Genomic DNA, 16176 nt, shown 5'->3' with positions numbered 1-16176 from the left:
ATGAACACCTATGCCAGGAAGACAGAGCTTTCTTAGTAACCACCCAATGAAAAGAGAGAAGTTGCCCATTTGACTTTTGGCATATCACAACACAAACACTCCAGTGACTGTATTCCCGGTCCCAAATACATACAACACTTTGTTTCAGCACTAGGTATATTGTGCAGATGGAAGCTCCATGCTGATGACTCCCAACCTCCTCTCTCCAGCCCAGATCTCTTTCCTAAGCTGTAGGTTGGTACATACAGCTCTTTCTTCTTTATCTCTATTCATGTGTATAACAGGCATCTGAAACAATATTTCCAAACCCAAACTCTTGGGATCCTCTTCCTATCTAACCCTTTACTCCTTCTCCCAACCCCAACTCAACCCTCCTTTCCAATGGTCATTGTCATATCAGTAAGTAGAAATTCCATCCTGTGAGTTGCTCGGCATAATAACCTTGGAGTCACTGGTTCACTTCCAGTCCTTCAGCAAATCCTATTAGTTGTCCTTTTAAAATATATCCTCATCTGACCATCTCTCATCCTCTCTACTGCTACTGTCTTGTGAATCACCACTATCTTTCACTTAGATTACTGCAATGGTTTTCGAACAGCTCCATCTGCTTTAGCCCTTGCCCACAACCTCCTCTTCCCAATTGTCTGTTTTCAACATAGCAGCCAGAGTGCTCCTTTTATGGTGCGAGTCAGGTTATGGCATTCTTCTGTTCCAAAGCCTAATGGCTTCCAGCCTCACTCAAAGTAAAAGCCAACACAGCATTACAGGTCTTCAAGATCTCAGCCTCTTAGATTATAACTCTGACCCCATCTGTTCCTCTTGCTTTTGCTCATTGAAGAATAGCACACTGGCCTTCCTGCTGTTCTTCAAAGGCCAAGCATGCTCCTCCCTCTGGATTTTTGGTCTTAGCTTCCCTGTCCTGGTAGGCTCTTCCCCTAGATAGCCACATGGCCTGTTCCCATTTCTCCTTTGCCTTTGTCCTCAAATGTTACCATCTTGGTAAGGAAATCCATGGACACTCTAAAATTGCAGATTATATTTATTATACTTTGGTGTACTCAATTCTCTTTCTCTTGCCCTTTTTTACCATAGCCTATACCCTTATCTGACATATGTACATTTTACTTATATCTGTCTTGCAAATTCCATGAGGGGAGGATCTACACAGAATGTGCGTTCAATAAATATTTGTTGAATGAATGAATTAAAGAAGGAATACAAGTGTGAGGAAACATTCTTATGTGTTAGAACTTCTCTCCTTACCACTCCAGAACTTAGCTGTCACTTCCTTACCTTTGTCAGATTTAAGAATAAGAGATGTCATTCTAAAGAAAACCAAAAGTAAGAAGAAAACCAAGGAGATGAAACCTTGAAGGAGGAAAGCAGAAAACAGAGGTGACAGGAGGAATGAAGGGAAAAGAGAGGCAACTGTAATGGGTGAGGCAGGTACAAGGGAGAACGGCGGGAGAGGGAAGAGCTCGGGAGCAGACACTGGGGTAGTCCCTTTGAGTAATGGCTTCACTTAAACTGTAGAGTCTGCCAGGTTCACTCTGGGGACTCCAGTGTCCATTCAGACTTCCGTCACACACCGCCTACAATCTCCTCAGTGACTCAGCTCTGGGGAACTTCATGATAGCTCAGGGTGAGATGATCTCTGATGAAAGGAACTAAAAAGCATACTCATAAAGCCCTTCTACTTTTAATCTGCAGAGATTTTCCAGGACAAAGCATATTTTTGAGTTTGGAAATCAACAGTGGAGTCCAAAAGGTCAGAACCATCACAGAGATCATTACCATAGGAGACAGGGTCTCTCTGTAATTCTGGTGATCATAGAGGTCATCTGGATCCTTTGCTCACCCAAGATTATCCTCTTATTAGAGATTAGAAAAGTGGCTTTCAACTATTTTACACTTGGGGACCATTGAAAATAGGAGAATTATTTTGGGGATTGCCAAGGCAGAAATCACCCCAAGCGTAAGCAAATTCAACTAAGGTCATTGGGTCTATCATTTTCACACAACATCAGGATGGTTAATTCTTTCTTGGACTGGCACAAATTTCTGGCAGACTGGTCCATGGACTAGTACAGTGGTAGTCAACCTGACCCCTACCGCCCACTAGTGGGCGTTCCAGCTTTCATGGTGGGCGGTAGCAGAGCAACCAAAGTATATATAAATAAAAAGATAGATTTAACTATAGTAAGTTGTTTTATAAAGATTTATTCTGCCAAACTTAGCGAAAATCCTACATAAAGTACTTGGTAAGTAATTATTATTCTATGCTTTAACTTGCTGTAACTCTGCTTTATACATTTTATAAAGTAAAGTTACTTTTCTACTTTATAAATCACCATTACTGTGGAACCGGTGGGTGGTTAGAAAATTTTACTACTAACAGAGATACAAAAGTGGGCGGTAGGTATAAAAAGGCTGACTATTCCTGGACTAGTGATATGAACGCTGAGTTAGAGCACAGGTGTGTATGAGAAGAGATAGCAACTTCACAACACCATGAGCAGAAAAATAAACATAAATAGTATCCCTCCAGAGCCCTCATTTCTTTATTACAGAAAGGATGTTATGTTTTCCACTGGCCAGGAAGCCTACGGAAGTGAAAAACTACAAGAACCTTGCAACTTCTTGTTAAGTAAGTTTTCTGACACATGGCAACTAGTGATTAATTACTGTGTTAGAAGATAACATTCCTATAGAGATTTACTGGGAATACAGATGCTGTCCATGCTTGATTAGGCTTTGCTTAAGGAATGCTGAGGCACACAGCTCAAGTCTATTCTTTCCGGCTATTTCGGTATTGCTGTTATATTTATTTTATAGCTTCAAGTTCAGTAGAATTGATGGAGCCCAATTCACAAAGCCCATCCCTACCAAAAACAGCAACAGAAAAAAGATAAGCCTGTAAAGTGTGTATGTGTATAAAGAGCAAGAGAAATGAGGGACAGAGACTATAAGGGGGAGGGATCTATTACTCCTTTCTGGAACGCTTTCTGCTCTACAAAGAAAGGGCTGCTGGGGAGATAGTACTTGGTTTCCGATAAGCCTACAAGGAAACCAACCCATGTCAGCTGTTTAACATATTCAGGGCATTACAGATAAAACTAAACTTGGCCCTGGCCAGTTGGCTCAGTGGTGGAGCGTTGGCCGGGGCATGGATGTCTCAGGTTCGATTACTGGTCAAGGCACACAGGAGAAGCGCCCATCTGCTTCTCCATTTCTCCCCCTCTCCCTTCTCTCTCTCTCTTCTCCTCCCCTCCTGCAGCCATGGCTCAATTGGAGCAAGTTGGCCCCAGGTGCTAAGGATGGCTCTATGGCCTCTGCCTCATGTACTTAAAAAAAAAAAAAGGCTCAGATTGCTGAGCAATGAAGCAATGGCCCCAGATGGGCAGACCATTACCCCCTAATAGGCTTGCCGGGTGGATACCAGTTGGACCAGTTGGGACACATGTGGGAGTCTGTCTCTGCTTTCTCTCCTCTCTCTGAATAATAATATTAATAAAAAAGAAAAAGATAAAACTGAACTTTGTCATTCATCCAATACACAGGATGAGTACTGACTGGTCCAGGCACTGAGAAAACAGACAGGAAAAGTGTTGGTGTTTTGGAGCTTACAGTGAATGTGGTAAGGAGATGTCCTCTGAACCAGGATCAGAAGGACAGAACCACCCAACGCTACCTGTTTACGCTAGCCTACTTCATAGTCCATTAAGAGTAAAGAGTGACGTAGCAGTACCTGTCCCAAATGGTCACATTTCAGCTTCCCCCCACTTCCTCAGGCACTGTTCACAAATCCAACCACAAAAAGCATGATGCAGTTGCCATTCAATTATCTCCTGAAGAAATGCTTCATGGGCACTCAGCCCACTGATGCCAACCTCAATACTACCCGGTCAGCATTTCACTATCCAGAAGCTATTTTTTTTTCTAGTATGTGTTTGAGCCCTACACCGTCTGTCAAAAACTGTGTTAATTTACTTATTTCAGCTAAATAAAAAAAATCATTTAAAAATGATGATTGAATTTAGAAAATTATATTCCTTAGAGCATTAGTAATGCTTCTCCGTACCCCTGAGGCCTCCACGTTCTTATGTTCCCCTTGTCAATGTTATTATGAGGCTAAGTCAATAATGAGATCATTCCCCATAGGAACGGCCAAATAAATGCAGCATTCAGTCACACCTGGTTTCCCTAATCTGAGCAAGGAAGGCTTTCCACCAAAATTAGCCTAAAATAGAGAATTTAATGAACACACACACACACACACACACACACACACACACACACACACACACAAAAGGATAAGACAGGGAAGGACGACAGAGAAGCAGGGGAACAGGGTAGCAATGAAACAAATGGAAGGACAGATTGGAGAAGAAAGGTTAAACATACAAGATCTATCGTTATATGATTCCAAAGCTAAATTCCTAGTATACATCTTAATAATTGTCAAAGTAATATAATACTTCACCATTCCCTTAAATGTCTCAAGAATTGTTTCAAATTTCCCTGAACTTCTTAAAGAATCAAAATATCAAGCGAAAAGACACACAAGTACTAAATATGAGGCAGGAATATTCTAGATTATTAAAAACAAATGACTTCCTAGCCATGAAGGAATCTGTAGAATAATTCACCTCGATCTACACTTTGACCGAGATACCATACTCACCATCTATCCTTTTCAAAACTGGTTAAGCTTTCATTAAAACACCAAAGATCTGATGATTGAAGAAAGTATAAATGGTGTGGAGGCCACATAAAGAGAGAATAAAATTAACTCTCAAATTTGAAAAGGCACATTATAAACAAACATTAAACATCACAGTCAGCAAACTCAGAAAAGAGGAAATGTTGTTTAAAAGCAGCAGCTTTAGTTTCACGACAGGAGAGCGTGAACGGTGATTGGTCTCCACTCCCCCAATGAAAACAAGAGGACATGGGTCTCAGTTAGGACAAGAATGAAATAGAGATGAAATAGAGTCCTATAAAAATACATTCAAACCTGTAATTTATAACGTGGGGAAAAGAAATGGAAAAATCCAAATGTTTACAAATTTGCAAATGATTAAAAAAAATTATGGTTCAGTGATACCGTGGAATTTAAAGTAATATTTTCAAGGAATTTTAATAGAGATGGGAAAAATTGCGTTTTCTTTCTTTTTTATGTGACAGAGACAGAGACAGAGACAGAGTCAGAAAGAGGGACAGATAGGGACAGACAGGCAGGAATGGAGAGAGATGAGAAGCAACATTTTTTTGTTGCAGCACCTTAATTGTTGATTGATTGCTTTCTCATATGTGCCTTGACTGGGGGTCTACAGCAGAGTGAGTGACTCCTTGCTCAAGCCAGCGACCTTGGGCTTCAAGCCAGTGATCATGGGGTTATGTCTATGATCCCATGCTCAAGCCAGAGACCTGCGCTCAAGCTGGTGAGCCCCTGCTCAAGCTGGATGAGCCCGCGCTCAGGCCAAAGACCTTGGGGTTTCGAACCTGGGTCCTCTGCCATCCCAGTCTGGTGCTCTTTCCACTGCACCACCACCCATTCAGGCAAAAACAGTGTTTTCAAAGAGTATAACTGACATGAAAAAATGCAATTAAATGAACATAAAACAAACTGACAGTTTTTTAATTTTGTAAAAAGAGAAATCATGCATTCACATGTATGAAAACTCACCTATCCACATAGCAGGTGCCTAAAGACCAAGAGAAAGTATACCAAATACCACAGCCTCTAAATTAAAAGTTTATGAGTAAGATTTGTATTCTTCTTTGTATTTTGTATTACATATGTTATGCAATAAGCGCGTATTACTTTTATAGCTGGAAAGAAAGTGAAGTTCTACAGTCAGAAGAACTGAGGTTAGACAATAAGAAAAATTACCTATCTAATGACCTTAAGTGTTCAACAGGATATAGAATTACTTTTTCTATGACTGAAGAACGTCTATTTCATTTTTGTTTTGCTTTTTTAAAGTTGAGCTATAATTGACATATATTAGTTTCAGTTGTACATGATTATACAAGATGTATATATTGCAAAATCTCATCCATCACATCTGTTTTTCTTTTTAAACTAACTTTTTAAGGAACCAATAATCTACTTTTAAAAATAACTTGATAGGCAATGAGGTCTTGGCTTTGGTCCAGGGACCTGAGCCCAACCTTCCCTCTTACCTTGCGAAGTCCAGGTCCGCCTCCCGCGACATGGTGATGTTGGTCAGATTCTGCTGAAGAACAAAGATGTTCCTACACATTTTCTTGATGCCAGACTCACTGATGCGCCTGAAGTACTGGGCCCCGTTGATGAGGATGCAGGAGATCAGGTGTCCGAGGCCTGACAGACCAGCACAGTGCGGTGGGGAGACAAGCGAAGGTAGATTAGTACCCTCTTGTGGAAACTGACACCCAGGATCCCTCTCTTTCAATCCTCCACTAATGTAAGTGACCAAAGAATACATATCTCTGATGACTTCCCCAGCTGGTATCACAATGATTTCACAGTATGTATACACTGCCCTAGTAATTGCAAATGGAGAGATTTGTTTTTTCTAGCCACTAAACCTGGCAACCCACAGCTCCAGCACTGCTGTGTGCACCCAAAGCTTCCATGATGGGGCTTAGAGACTATGCCAGGTTTTTATACTATGGAAGTGCACAGGGACTCTTTTCCTGGACAGATATTTGGGAGTGCAGAAGAATGCATGTAAATACAACATAGCATTTGGCCTCCTGTTCCTCACATGGAACAGACAGGAGTATATTTTATCTCAAACGTTGATTGGGAACCTACATAGGCAAAAAATAAATCAGTAAGAAATTGGGCTACTGGCATCGATGCTAATACACCTCAACACTGACCCTGGAGAATATTTCTGAAGTTGTGATTGGAGAGAATGTAAGCAGAAACAAAGTGTGAAAGAAAAGCCCATTATGTGTTAACTGTTGAGTTCCTACCAGATACCCATGGACAGTTCTAGACTCCTATAAGTGGTTTGTTCTCATCTCCAAAGGACTGCCCTGAGGTCTGTGAAACTGACCAACAGGCAGTCAGTCCATCAACAAACGACGAGGCCCCTTCCATCCAGGGTGTCCTGTGTGATTAAGTTGAGCGCTGGTTCAGAACAACCAAGGCACCTGTAGACTTCCATTTTTAAAGAAGCTAGATTTAATTCTAAATACTTGGAATTAAGTAAACTTCCCTTATTCTTGCAAAGTTGAACTCTAGCAGGCCGCTTCCCCCGAACTTGAATGCCTGTCTCACTAGTCGCAAGCAGTCTCCTCTATGTGTTCCTTCCCTCTTTAAAGTCCTAGTCCCTCCACAGAGACTCCTGTGGCTCAGATCAGAGCTCCGGGAGGGTCTTCAAGGTTAATGGCTCCCTCTGTCTTCCAAGTGGGCTGTCCCTTGGTTAGGAGAAGGCAGCCAGGGGAAAGGAGGGTGTGGGCCTGCCTGCCTCCACCCCCTTTACCTACATCACCTCGAGACCACTGGCTCCCCTGTCTGTGCTACCCCTTGAAAGTGAAGTAAAGAAATGCACGGACTTTCCAGTTAACACCACACAATGTACTCATGTGAAAAAGCTCTCTACGTACCGTATTTCCCCATGTATAAGATGCACCCATTTTTAAAAAAACTTGGGGTCCAAAAACTGGGTGCATCTTATACAGTGGTTGTGGCATTTCTCATGCCATAAATGAAACTGAAAACGAGGCAATATATGAAGACAGTGATTCATCATCAGACACAGAAGAGGACAAGCTAATGGATGGGAGTTTTGACAGTGATGAAGAATTATATGAGTTTTATGATGAATAAAACTTGAGTTCAATAACTTTATGTAATACATTTTTTTTTTTCAAATTTTGGGCACCAAAATTAAGGTGCCTCTTATACAGGGGAGCATCTTATACATGGGGAGATACGGACCATACAAAAAAGAAAAAATCAGGTCTATGTACAGAGGTCAAAGGTCAAGTTTCACCTAATACTCCAGAGCGCATAACTTCAGGTATAATTCTGTCCTGCCATTTGCAGTAGGTCCTAAGTGTAGGCAGTGGAGGTAGTGGTGGACTGTAAAGAATAGTATATACTAATAAATTTATGTAAAAATAATAATAATAATTAACAATAAACCCAATTAGAAGTCGGTTTGCTTTATGGTATCACCATATACCAGTGAGTCTAAACAATACCTGTGCTGAGAACTCCTCCCTGCCACACCAAGGAAGGCTGAGACCCTGTCCCCTCCACCCTCGCCTTGGGAAACTCAGTGTTATACTTTTGGAATTTAGAAAATTGTATCACAGAGAAATAACTGAAGTCTGAAACACTGAATGACTTCCTAGTTAAACTCTATCCCAAGTCAGAGGGTTCTACCTACAGATGTGGTCTCCCAGCAGGACGACATGTGAAGACAAGTCCGGGACCCGTGCCTGCTGCGCTCGGGAGAGGCGCAGGCAGGAGCACGGAGGACGTGTGGGAGGCGTGTATTCTCACACCGCACGGCAGCTTCAAGCCCCTGAGCACTACCGCTGTCCCCCACTCACAGTGCCAGGGGCCCACTAATAGCTAGCCTTTTAAACACTCACGCTTTTGGCTAACGCCCTTTAAGGACATTTCCCTTCACAACATGTCTCCATCTTTATGACATGGCTTCATGAAAAGAGAGGGTTTTCTGGGCCTGAATTTGCTGGAACATAACTGCATACAGCAATCCGTGGCCATGCACCAGCACTTCCCCGTCTTCAGGTTGCTGCCGTCCTTTGGACAATGCACCTTCTTCATTGTTCTAAGAAGCAACATTGGCTTCATTTTGTGAGGTGCCATGGATACTTTTAACACTCAGGTCTACTTACAAAGCAGCCGAAACAAGAAAAGATGGAATCTAATGGAAATCCTACAAGGAGTCCTAAGACAGGAATTCCGCATGAGAAATTACTTGGCTGGCCTCATGTTTTTCAAATGTTGCAGGTAAATGCCTTAGATGGTACCGTGTCCCATACTATTCCCCGCCCGCCCGCCCGGGAGGCATTTCTGGATGCAGCCTTCCCAAAATCCCTTCTAATAAGAGATTTCTATTGTTTTCCAAAAGTAACACATTGTCTGAGAGAACCTCCCCCCCACTTTGCCAATAATTTTAGCCAACCAGAGATTTTTTTTTTGGTTCTCTCCTTATCGTGTGTGTGTTTCTTTTACTTTTATGAGCTCCTCTTGAGTTAATTCATGCCCCTCCACACATTTACCCGTCTCACAAGTGGCATGTCAGAGAGGCAGCCGGGCTGCCATCTGCCTTATCTTGGATTCAATCTCCTTATCAACCAGGAGCAGATAGTAGCCATATTGTTCTCTACCTAGCCATTCACAGATACGAGGTATTGCATGCAGCCTTTAATCAAAAAAGAAATAAAAATCCCAATAACCGTCTTCTACACGTTTTGAACTTCAATGACAGAAAAATAAGGAAACCTTCATCCTTCTTTCCTCCCAAATGCCCAGGGACAGGGACAGGGACAGGAGCAGGGTCAGACCTTCAAATATATATTGGAACTTGTGCTGCTGAAGGCTGGCACTCATGGCTTCTTCGATGGCACTGATGTCTTTGTTGAGCTTGACTACCAGAGGGTCATAATCCATACTCTCCACATTAGCAACGATGGCATAGTTCCCCTCCTTTGCAAGAGGGATGAGATAGTGGAAACAGTGAACCCTGAAAGAGAGACATGGGCAGAGCAATTAGCAACAAACACTTCTGATCAAAATAATGATCTTTTTGTGACAGTGCACTCATATATTTGAAGAGGCAGGGCTCCTGTAAAATTTTACACATCCCTCCCCATTTTCACCAAAAAGCCATTGTAGTTATTCTATAGAACAGCTAAGTGATCCTGAGCAAATCAGCTTCTGTGATTCTTGCTTATTTGATCCATATGTTATGGGTGAGACGTGAGCTCTAAAATTGTTTTCAGTGGCAGGACTGTATGTATGCATAGTGTGAAATGCATTGTACCTTTCAACAGATATTGTTGTGAAAGTGAGAGACCCAAGTCACAGATCTTACATATGTAAGCTTTATAACAGCACTACATTGGTTTCAATCCCCAATTCCAACATTTATTAGTGTGTGACTTCAGGCAAGTTATTTTCTCTCTGTCTGAGTTTCCTTAACTGTGCAATGGAATAACAACACTACGCAAGGAGCTCTGGCATGAAGGCATGGCACAGTGAGTGTTGCCTATCAGCCCTATTAGCATACTTATTAATGTTAATATACGACTTAAATAAAATATGGAACATCCATAAATTTGTTAACAGTTGTGCTAGGCCCTGACAATGTCAGTCAGTTTGTGTCCTTGCGGACTCCAGAGCCTGATGGGGCCAACCAAGAAAAAAATAACCAAAAGAGGGCAGTGTTCCACTAAGAAGCACAGATACTGATATGACAGGAGGTGACACGTGAGTCACAAGGACATATCTGAGTGAGCTGGAGGAAGAAGTATATTTCTGTGTTGAGATGGCCTGAGTTGCTTTTTTTTTTTTTTTTTTTTTTCATTTTTCTGAAGCTGGAAACAGGGAGAGACAGTCAGACAGACTCCCGCATGCGCCCGACCGGGATCCACCCGGCACGCCCACCAGGGGCGACGCTCTGCCCACCAGGGGGCGTTGCTCTGCCCATCCTGGGCATCGCCATGTTGCGACCAGAGCCACTCTAGCGCCTGGGGCAGAGGCCACAGAGCCATCCCCAGCGCCCGGGCCATCTTTGCTCCAATGGAGCCTTGGCTGTGGGAGGGGAAGAGAGAGACAGAGAGGGAAAGCGCGGCGGAGGGGTGGAGAAGCAAATGGGCGCTTCTCCTGTGTGCCCTGGCCGGGAATCGAACCCGGGTCCTCCGCACGCTAGGCCAACGCTCTACTGCTGAGCCAACCGGCCAGGGCCTGAGTTGCTTTGATTACACACAATTCTTCATTTTTTAAAATTTATTGGGGTGACTCGGTTAATAAAATCATATAGGTTTCAGGTGTGTAATTATATAACACACCATCTGTATATTGCTTTGTGGGTTCCCCACCCCAGGCCAAGTCTCCTTCCGTCACCATTTATCCCCCTGTACCCTCTTCTACCCCTCCCCCCACACCCTCTCCATTTCCTTTTGGGAGATGTCAGTAACTGCCAAAGACCTCTGAGGTGGGTAAGGATTGACTACTTTGTAACCTTTGTATTAAGTTGAGATGAAAAGCGAGTTTCAATCCAAATAATTCTACTGCATACATAGAAATTTATTTTAAAAAACAAAACAAAAATACCATCCATAGTTCAAACAGGCCATTCTATGAGCTCAGTGAAGTCCTAACTCTCCACTGGCTTGGATGCTCTGTCTGATGTCACCCTGGAAGCTTCCCAGGAGGGAGAGCTGAGAGCAATTTGGGTCAGGATTCTCTAATCCATATAGTCAGCATCAGGTAACCAGGAATATTCCTAAACCAATGGCTGCAGAAGCCTTGGGTATCATCATCCCCAGTGAGGCAAATACAGGCTTCACTATCCTTTTTAAAGTCAGGTTTATTGAGAAATTACAAACAGAAAAATTCCCTCTATTTAGAGAACTGTTCTATGAGTTCTGACAAATGCAGGCAGTTGCGTAAGCACCAGCATAACCAAGTTAGAGAATAGTCCCATCTCTCCTGGAGTTTCACCGTCCCCTTTGAAGTCAGCCCTACTCATACCCCAAGCTCTTGACAACTGTTGATCTATTCCCTGTCCCATAGTGTTATCTCTCCCAACGCCATGTGAATGGAATCACACAGAATGTGGCCTTGGGCATCTGGCTTCTTCTCCTCCTCCACCTCCTCCTCCTCTTCCTCTACCTCCCCCTGGTCTGGACAGTTATTGTGTCGTTTATGATGATGGACGACCTTCAAGCAGCCAGGAAGGAAAAGAGCCACTTTTTCATCTTAACAGTATCTTTCAAAGAATGGTTTCAAATCTTATGAAGTTCAATTTATCACTTATTTCTTTTATGGATAGTGCTCTGGGTGTTACAGTTAAGAATCTTTGCCTACCCAAAGTCACTAAAAATTTTTTTGTATGTTTTCTTCTAGAAGTTTGAAAGCTTCAGGTTTTCCATTTAGATCTATAATCCAGTTTGAGCTCGGTTTTGTAGGATTATGTGCTGCATTCTTATAACCTGTCCCTGTAAGGGAATCCTGATATCTTGACTACCTGTTCATCTTCATGGCTAATCATCTTAACAGCTGGTAATCAACTAATGATTAATTACACCAAAAAAAAAAAAAGAAGCTAATTCTGACATTCATGTGCAACAGGCAAAAATGTATAGTTTTGACAAAGATACCGGTAAATGCACTGGTTACAGATTCCTCTAGAATCTGATCTTTGTGTTAGAATGAAAGTCAACCAACTGTGCAGCAGGATTAATAACTAGGGAAATTGATTGGTTCTGGGGTTGAAACGTAAACTGAGCAGCTCCTAGTTGAAAATAAAATCAAGGCCATCAATGCCGAAGTATTTTTACAGTAGATTATAAACACCATAACTCAGACAATTGGAAGTCCACGGACAAAGGCATGAGGTGTGGATGGAGGACAGCTTTGGGGATTGATGAGTGATTCATTTTAGTGCACAGAGATCACATGACAGAGGCGTGAGGTGAGCTTAGGGGGATGGTCAGGGGCCAGCTCATCTCAGGCTTTGGACACCATCCAAAGACTGTGGACTTTGAGAAGGCTTAGGAGGATTTTAGGAGGTGAAATGACAACATCAGATATGACCTTTGGCAAGGTCACTCTGGCACTGTTTAAATGGTGGACGATATGGTGGAGAAAACTGCAAATAGAGAGACTGATTAGAAAGTTATTATGAATTAGAGGTGAGAGCTTATGAGATCTTGAAGTCAGTGGCAGAGAGGAGTTACAAACACTGTTCGAAGGTTCTATCTTCCTATCCTGAAATGGTCAGAGATGAAGAAGAATTTAAGTAGTCACTGACAAATGCCGAGTTTTAAAAAAGAATAGGCTTATTTCTTCTTTTCTTTTTATTTCTGGCATGTCGTTGCTGACCTTAATATGACTTTGGCATTAAGAGTTCCTGCAAATATTGCTGATTACACAGCAGGACGGTTGATTTTCAAAAAGTGCACACTTAGGATCCCAACAGTGAGGGGCAGCTGCTCTTGAACCCACTCAGAGCCCCGTGGATGGGAGAGAACTGGCCTGCCAGGGTGGAATTCTCAGCATCTTGGACTCAAACGGAAACTTAATTTTGTTCTCAAGTTCATATAGGAAAAAAATACAAAACAATTTTTTATGGTCTTACCATGTCTCTCATTTCTTGGGGGTGTCATTTGCCTTATGTTTTAAATTGTGGAAAGGTACTAATTGGGGTTAAATGTGACCCACAGTGACACAATTAAAAAAAGTCAAATGCTTTTTGGATGGGTCCTTCTGCACAGAACCTACTGGCTTTGAGAACACTTAACAATCTTAAAGAAAAATAGGGACTACAGATATAAAAATATTTGGGGGAATAGGACAATTTTTTGGCATTTGGAGTTAATCTGTACTTCCTGTTAGCATTTCCCAATAATTTTTAAAAAATAATTCATTTTTTAATTAAAAGTTTATTTTTATTTATTAAGATTTTATTTGTTCACATTAGACAGAAGAGAGAGAGAGAGAGAGAGAGAGAGAGAGAGAGAGAGAAGGTGGGGAGGAGCAGGAAGCATCAACTCCCATATGTGCCTTGACTGGGCAAGCCCAGGGTTTCAAACTGGTGGCCTCAGCGTTCCAGGTCCACGCTTTATCCACTGCGCCACCACAGGTCAGGCCACTTCCCATTAATTTTAAAAAATAATTTAAAAAATTATTGATTGATTTTTAGAAAAGGAGTAAGGGAAAGAAAGAGAGAAAGAAAGAGAGGGAAACATCAATCTGTTTCTGTATGTGCCCTGACTGGGGATCGAACTGGCAACCTCTGCACATTGGGATGATGCTCTAACCAACCGAACTATCTGGCTGGGGCTCACATTAATTTTTTTTTTCTTCTATCAGTGTTCTTATGGTAGTGGCTTCTTGGGTAAAAATGCCAGAAGCAGTGCCTAATCAGCCATTTCTTCATTGTACCAGCCCCTGGACTACAGATTCTAAGTTCCAATTCTTCCTTAAAGCAGGATGGGAGGTCCTGGCCGGTTGGCTCAGCGGTAGAGCATCGGCCTGGCGTGCGGGGGACCCGGGTTTGATTCCCAGCCAGGGCACACAGGAAAAGCGCCCATTTGCTTCTCCACCCCCCACTCCTTCCTCTCTGTCTCTCTCTTCCCCTCCAGCAGCCAAGGCTCCATTGGAGCAAAGATGGCCCGGGCGCTGGGGATGGCTCCTTGGCCTCTGCCCCAGGCGCTAGAGTGGCTCTGGTCGCGGCAGAGCGACGCCCCAGAGGGGCAGAGCGTCGCCCCTGGTGGGCGTGCCGGGTGGATCCCGGTTGGGCGCATGCGGGAGTCTGTCTGACTGTCTCTCCCCGTTTCCAGCTTCAGAAAAATACAAAAAAAAAAAAAAAAATACAAAAAAAAAAAAAAGCAGGATGGGAATAAGACAAACAAAGCTGATGATAATGACAAGGATGATGCTGGCCACGCAGTATTCTGCATCTCTCAAATACATATAGTGAACTACCAAGTGAAAACAGAATCTCTAAACCAATTCATTTTCTATCATGAGAAACAGATTTTCTTCGGAGAAACAGCACTTATTTATCTGGGTTTGGTTTCAAACCAGCTACTTCCCAAGGGTCACTGATCTTTATATTGAGCACCTATTATGCACTGGGACTCTTCTGGGTTCCAAGGCCACAAGAGTGGACAAGACACACCTGGTTCCTGCCTTCTGGAGTTAACAGCCTGTTCCACAGTCATGCACTGTGCGAGCCCAGGACACTTAGCAATCTGCTCTATTTTAGCATTATTATACTACAGTATCCTGATTTGTTTGAGATGGGTCTTATTCATTTTGTAAACTTATTCATCATCAACTCTAAAAATAAAAAGCTACGTACTGTGACAAAGAGTGACTCAAGTGTGCGAGCATTTGCTATCTGAGCTATACACAGAGTGTTCTGTCTAGTTTATAATACCATATTTTAAAAGAGAGAAAGACAAAATGGAGCATATTCATAAGAAAGCAACCCTAATGTTGACATCACATCATACAAGGAGTAGAAGACATTCAATTTAGAAAAAATGAACTTGTTTAGTATTTGCAGTCAAAATCAAGCAAAGATCACTGGCATCCAGGACTCTCAAACTCAGCATTTTTGTTTTTCATTCTTAAAATAATTTTCTTCCCTGTTTTTATATATGTTTTCAACTTGCATTGAGGATATATAGCAGATGCCACAGCACTGAATGGCTCCTTGTAAAGTTAGTAAGTAACGACTACAACATGTTCAGTATCATAGACTAGCACTGCCAAGATGTACAAAAACAAAAAGGGCTGGCTAGAGGCTAAGGATTGAAAAGATTTTTACTCAAATGTGTTGAAAAGATCCCCCTTGGAATCACCTACACCACAAGCAGACAATTCTAAATGGAGAACCCATTACATGCCCACAAATCAACCACCTGGTTCTGGGAGCTGGGAGAGCAGTGAATTTGATGCTCCCTTGTTTTTCTGTGCAACCAGGTAACAAAGGCATCAGAATGGTACTGTGTGGGTGCTCTTTTCTTTTATGCCTAGTGCATTGACAATAATCTAAAAACCACCGTAAATCACATCAGACAACTCAGAGGAAAAGCCTTATTTCCGGACAGCTGACTGTAAGAAATAAGTTTCGAAATCATGCTGAGTTAAATAGATTCCTACTATGCGATGCTCCTTCTCTTGCCCCACTCACAAGGTACTCACAAACAGTAACAGAGAAACTCACCAGACAAGACAACCAAGAATAAAAAAAGCAAGTGGCATAGTAAAGAAGTGACAGCAACAATACATTATTAAGTGGGCTTTGCCTGGGCACATCAGAAAGATGTCCAAGTTCTAACTGGACTACAAATGCCGGAACCAAAATCCTGTTTATATTTTAAAAACCTAAATCTAGTAAAAACTCAAAAAATAATATATACTCTCTCAACTTGAATAACATCTCTTGGTCATCCAGGAGAAAA

The 16176-nt window shown here is 42.2% G+C and overlaps 1 protein-coding gene across 1 annotated transcript in view; it reads right to left on the bottom strand.

Moving 5' to 3' along the window:
• Positions 1–16176, bottom strand: part of EXOC4 (exocyst complex component 4) — a 683500-nt gene that overhangs the window by 42198 nt on the left and 625126 nt on the right. Inside the window, exons 16-17 of the mRNA XM_066262321.1 lie at positions 9541–9719; positions 6190–6349 (exon numbers count right to left, since the gene is read on the bottom strand). Of these exons, the coding sequence (XP_066118418.1) occupies positions 6190–6349; positions 9541–9719 (339 nt within the window). The remainder of the gene's footprint in view (positions 1–6189; positions 6350–9540; positions 9720–16176) is intronic.

This window comes from Saccopteryx bilineata, chromosome 2, assembly GCF_036850765.1.
Source record: "Saccopteryx bilineata isolate mSacBil1 chromosome 2, mSacBil1_pri_phased_curated, whole genome shotgun sequence".
Taxonomy (NCBI): domain Eukaryota; kingdom Metazoa; phylum Chordata; class Mammalia; order Chiroptera; family Emballonuridae; genus Saccopteryx; species Saccopteryx bilineata.
The sequence above is the reverse complement of the archived record's forward strand: the minus strand, read 5'-3'. Positions and strand labels throughout refer to the sequence as shown.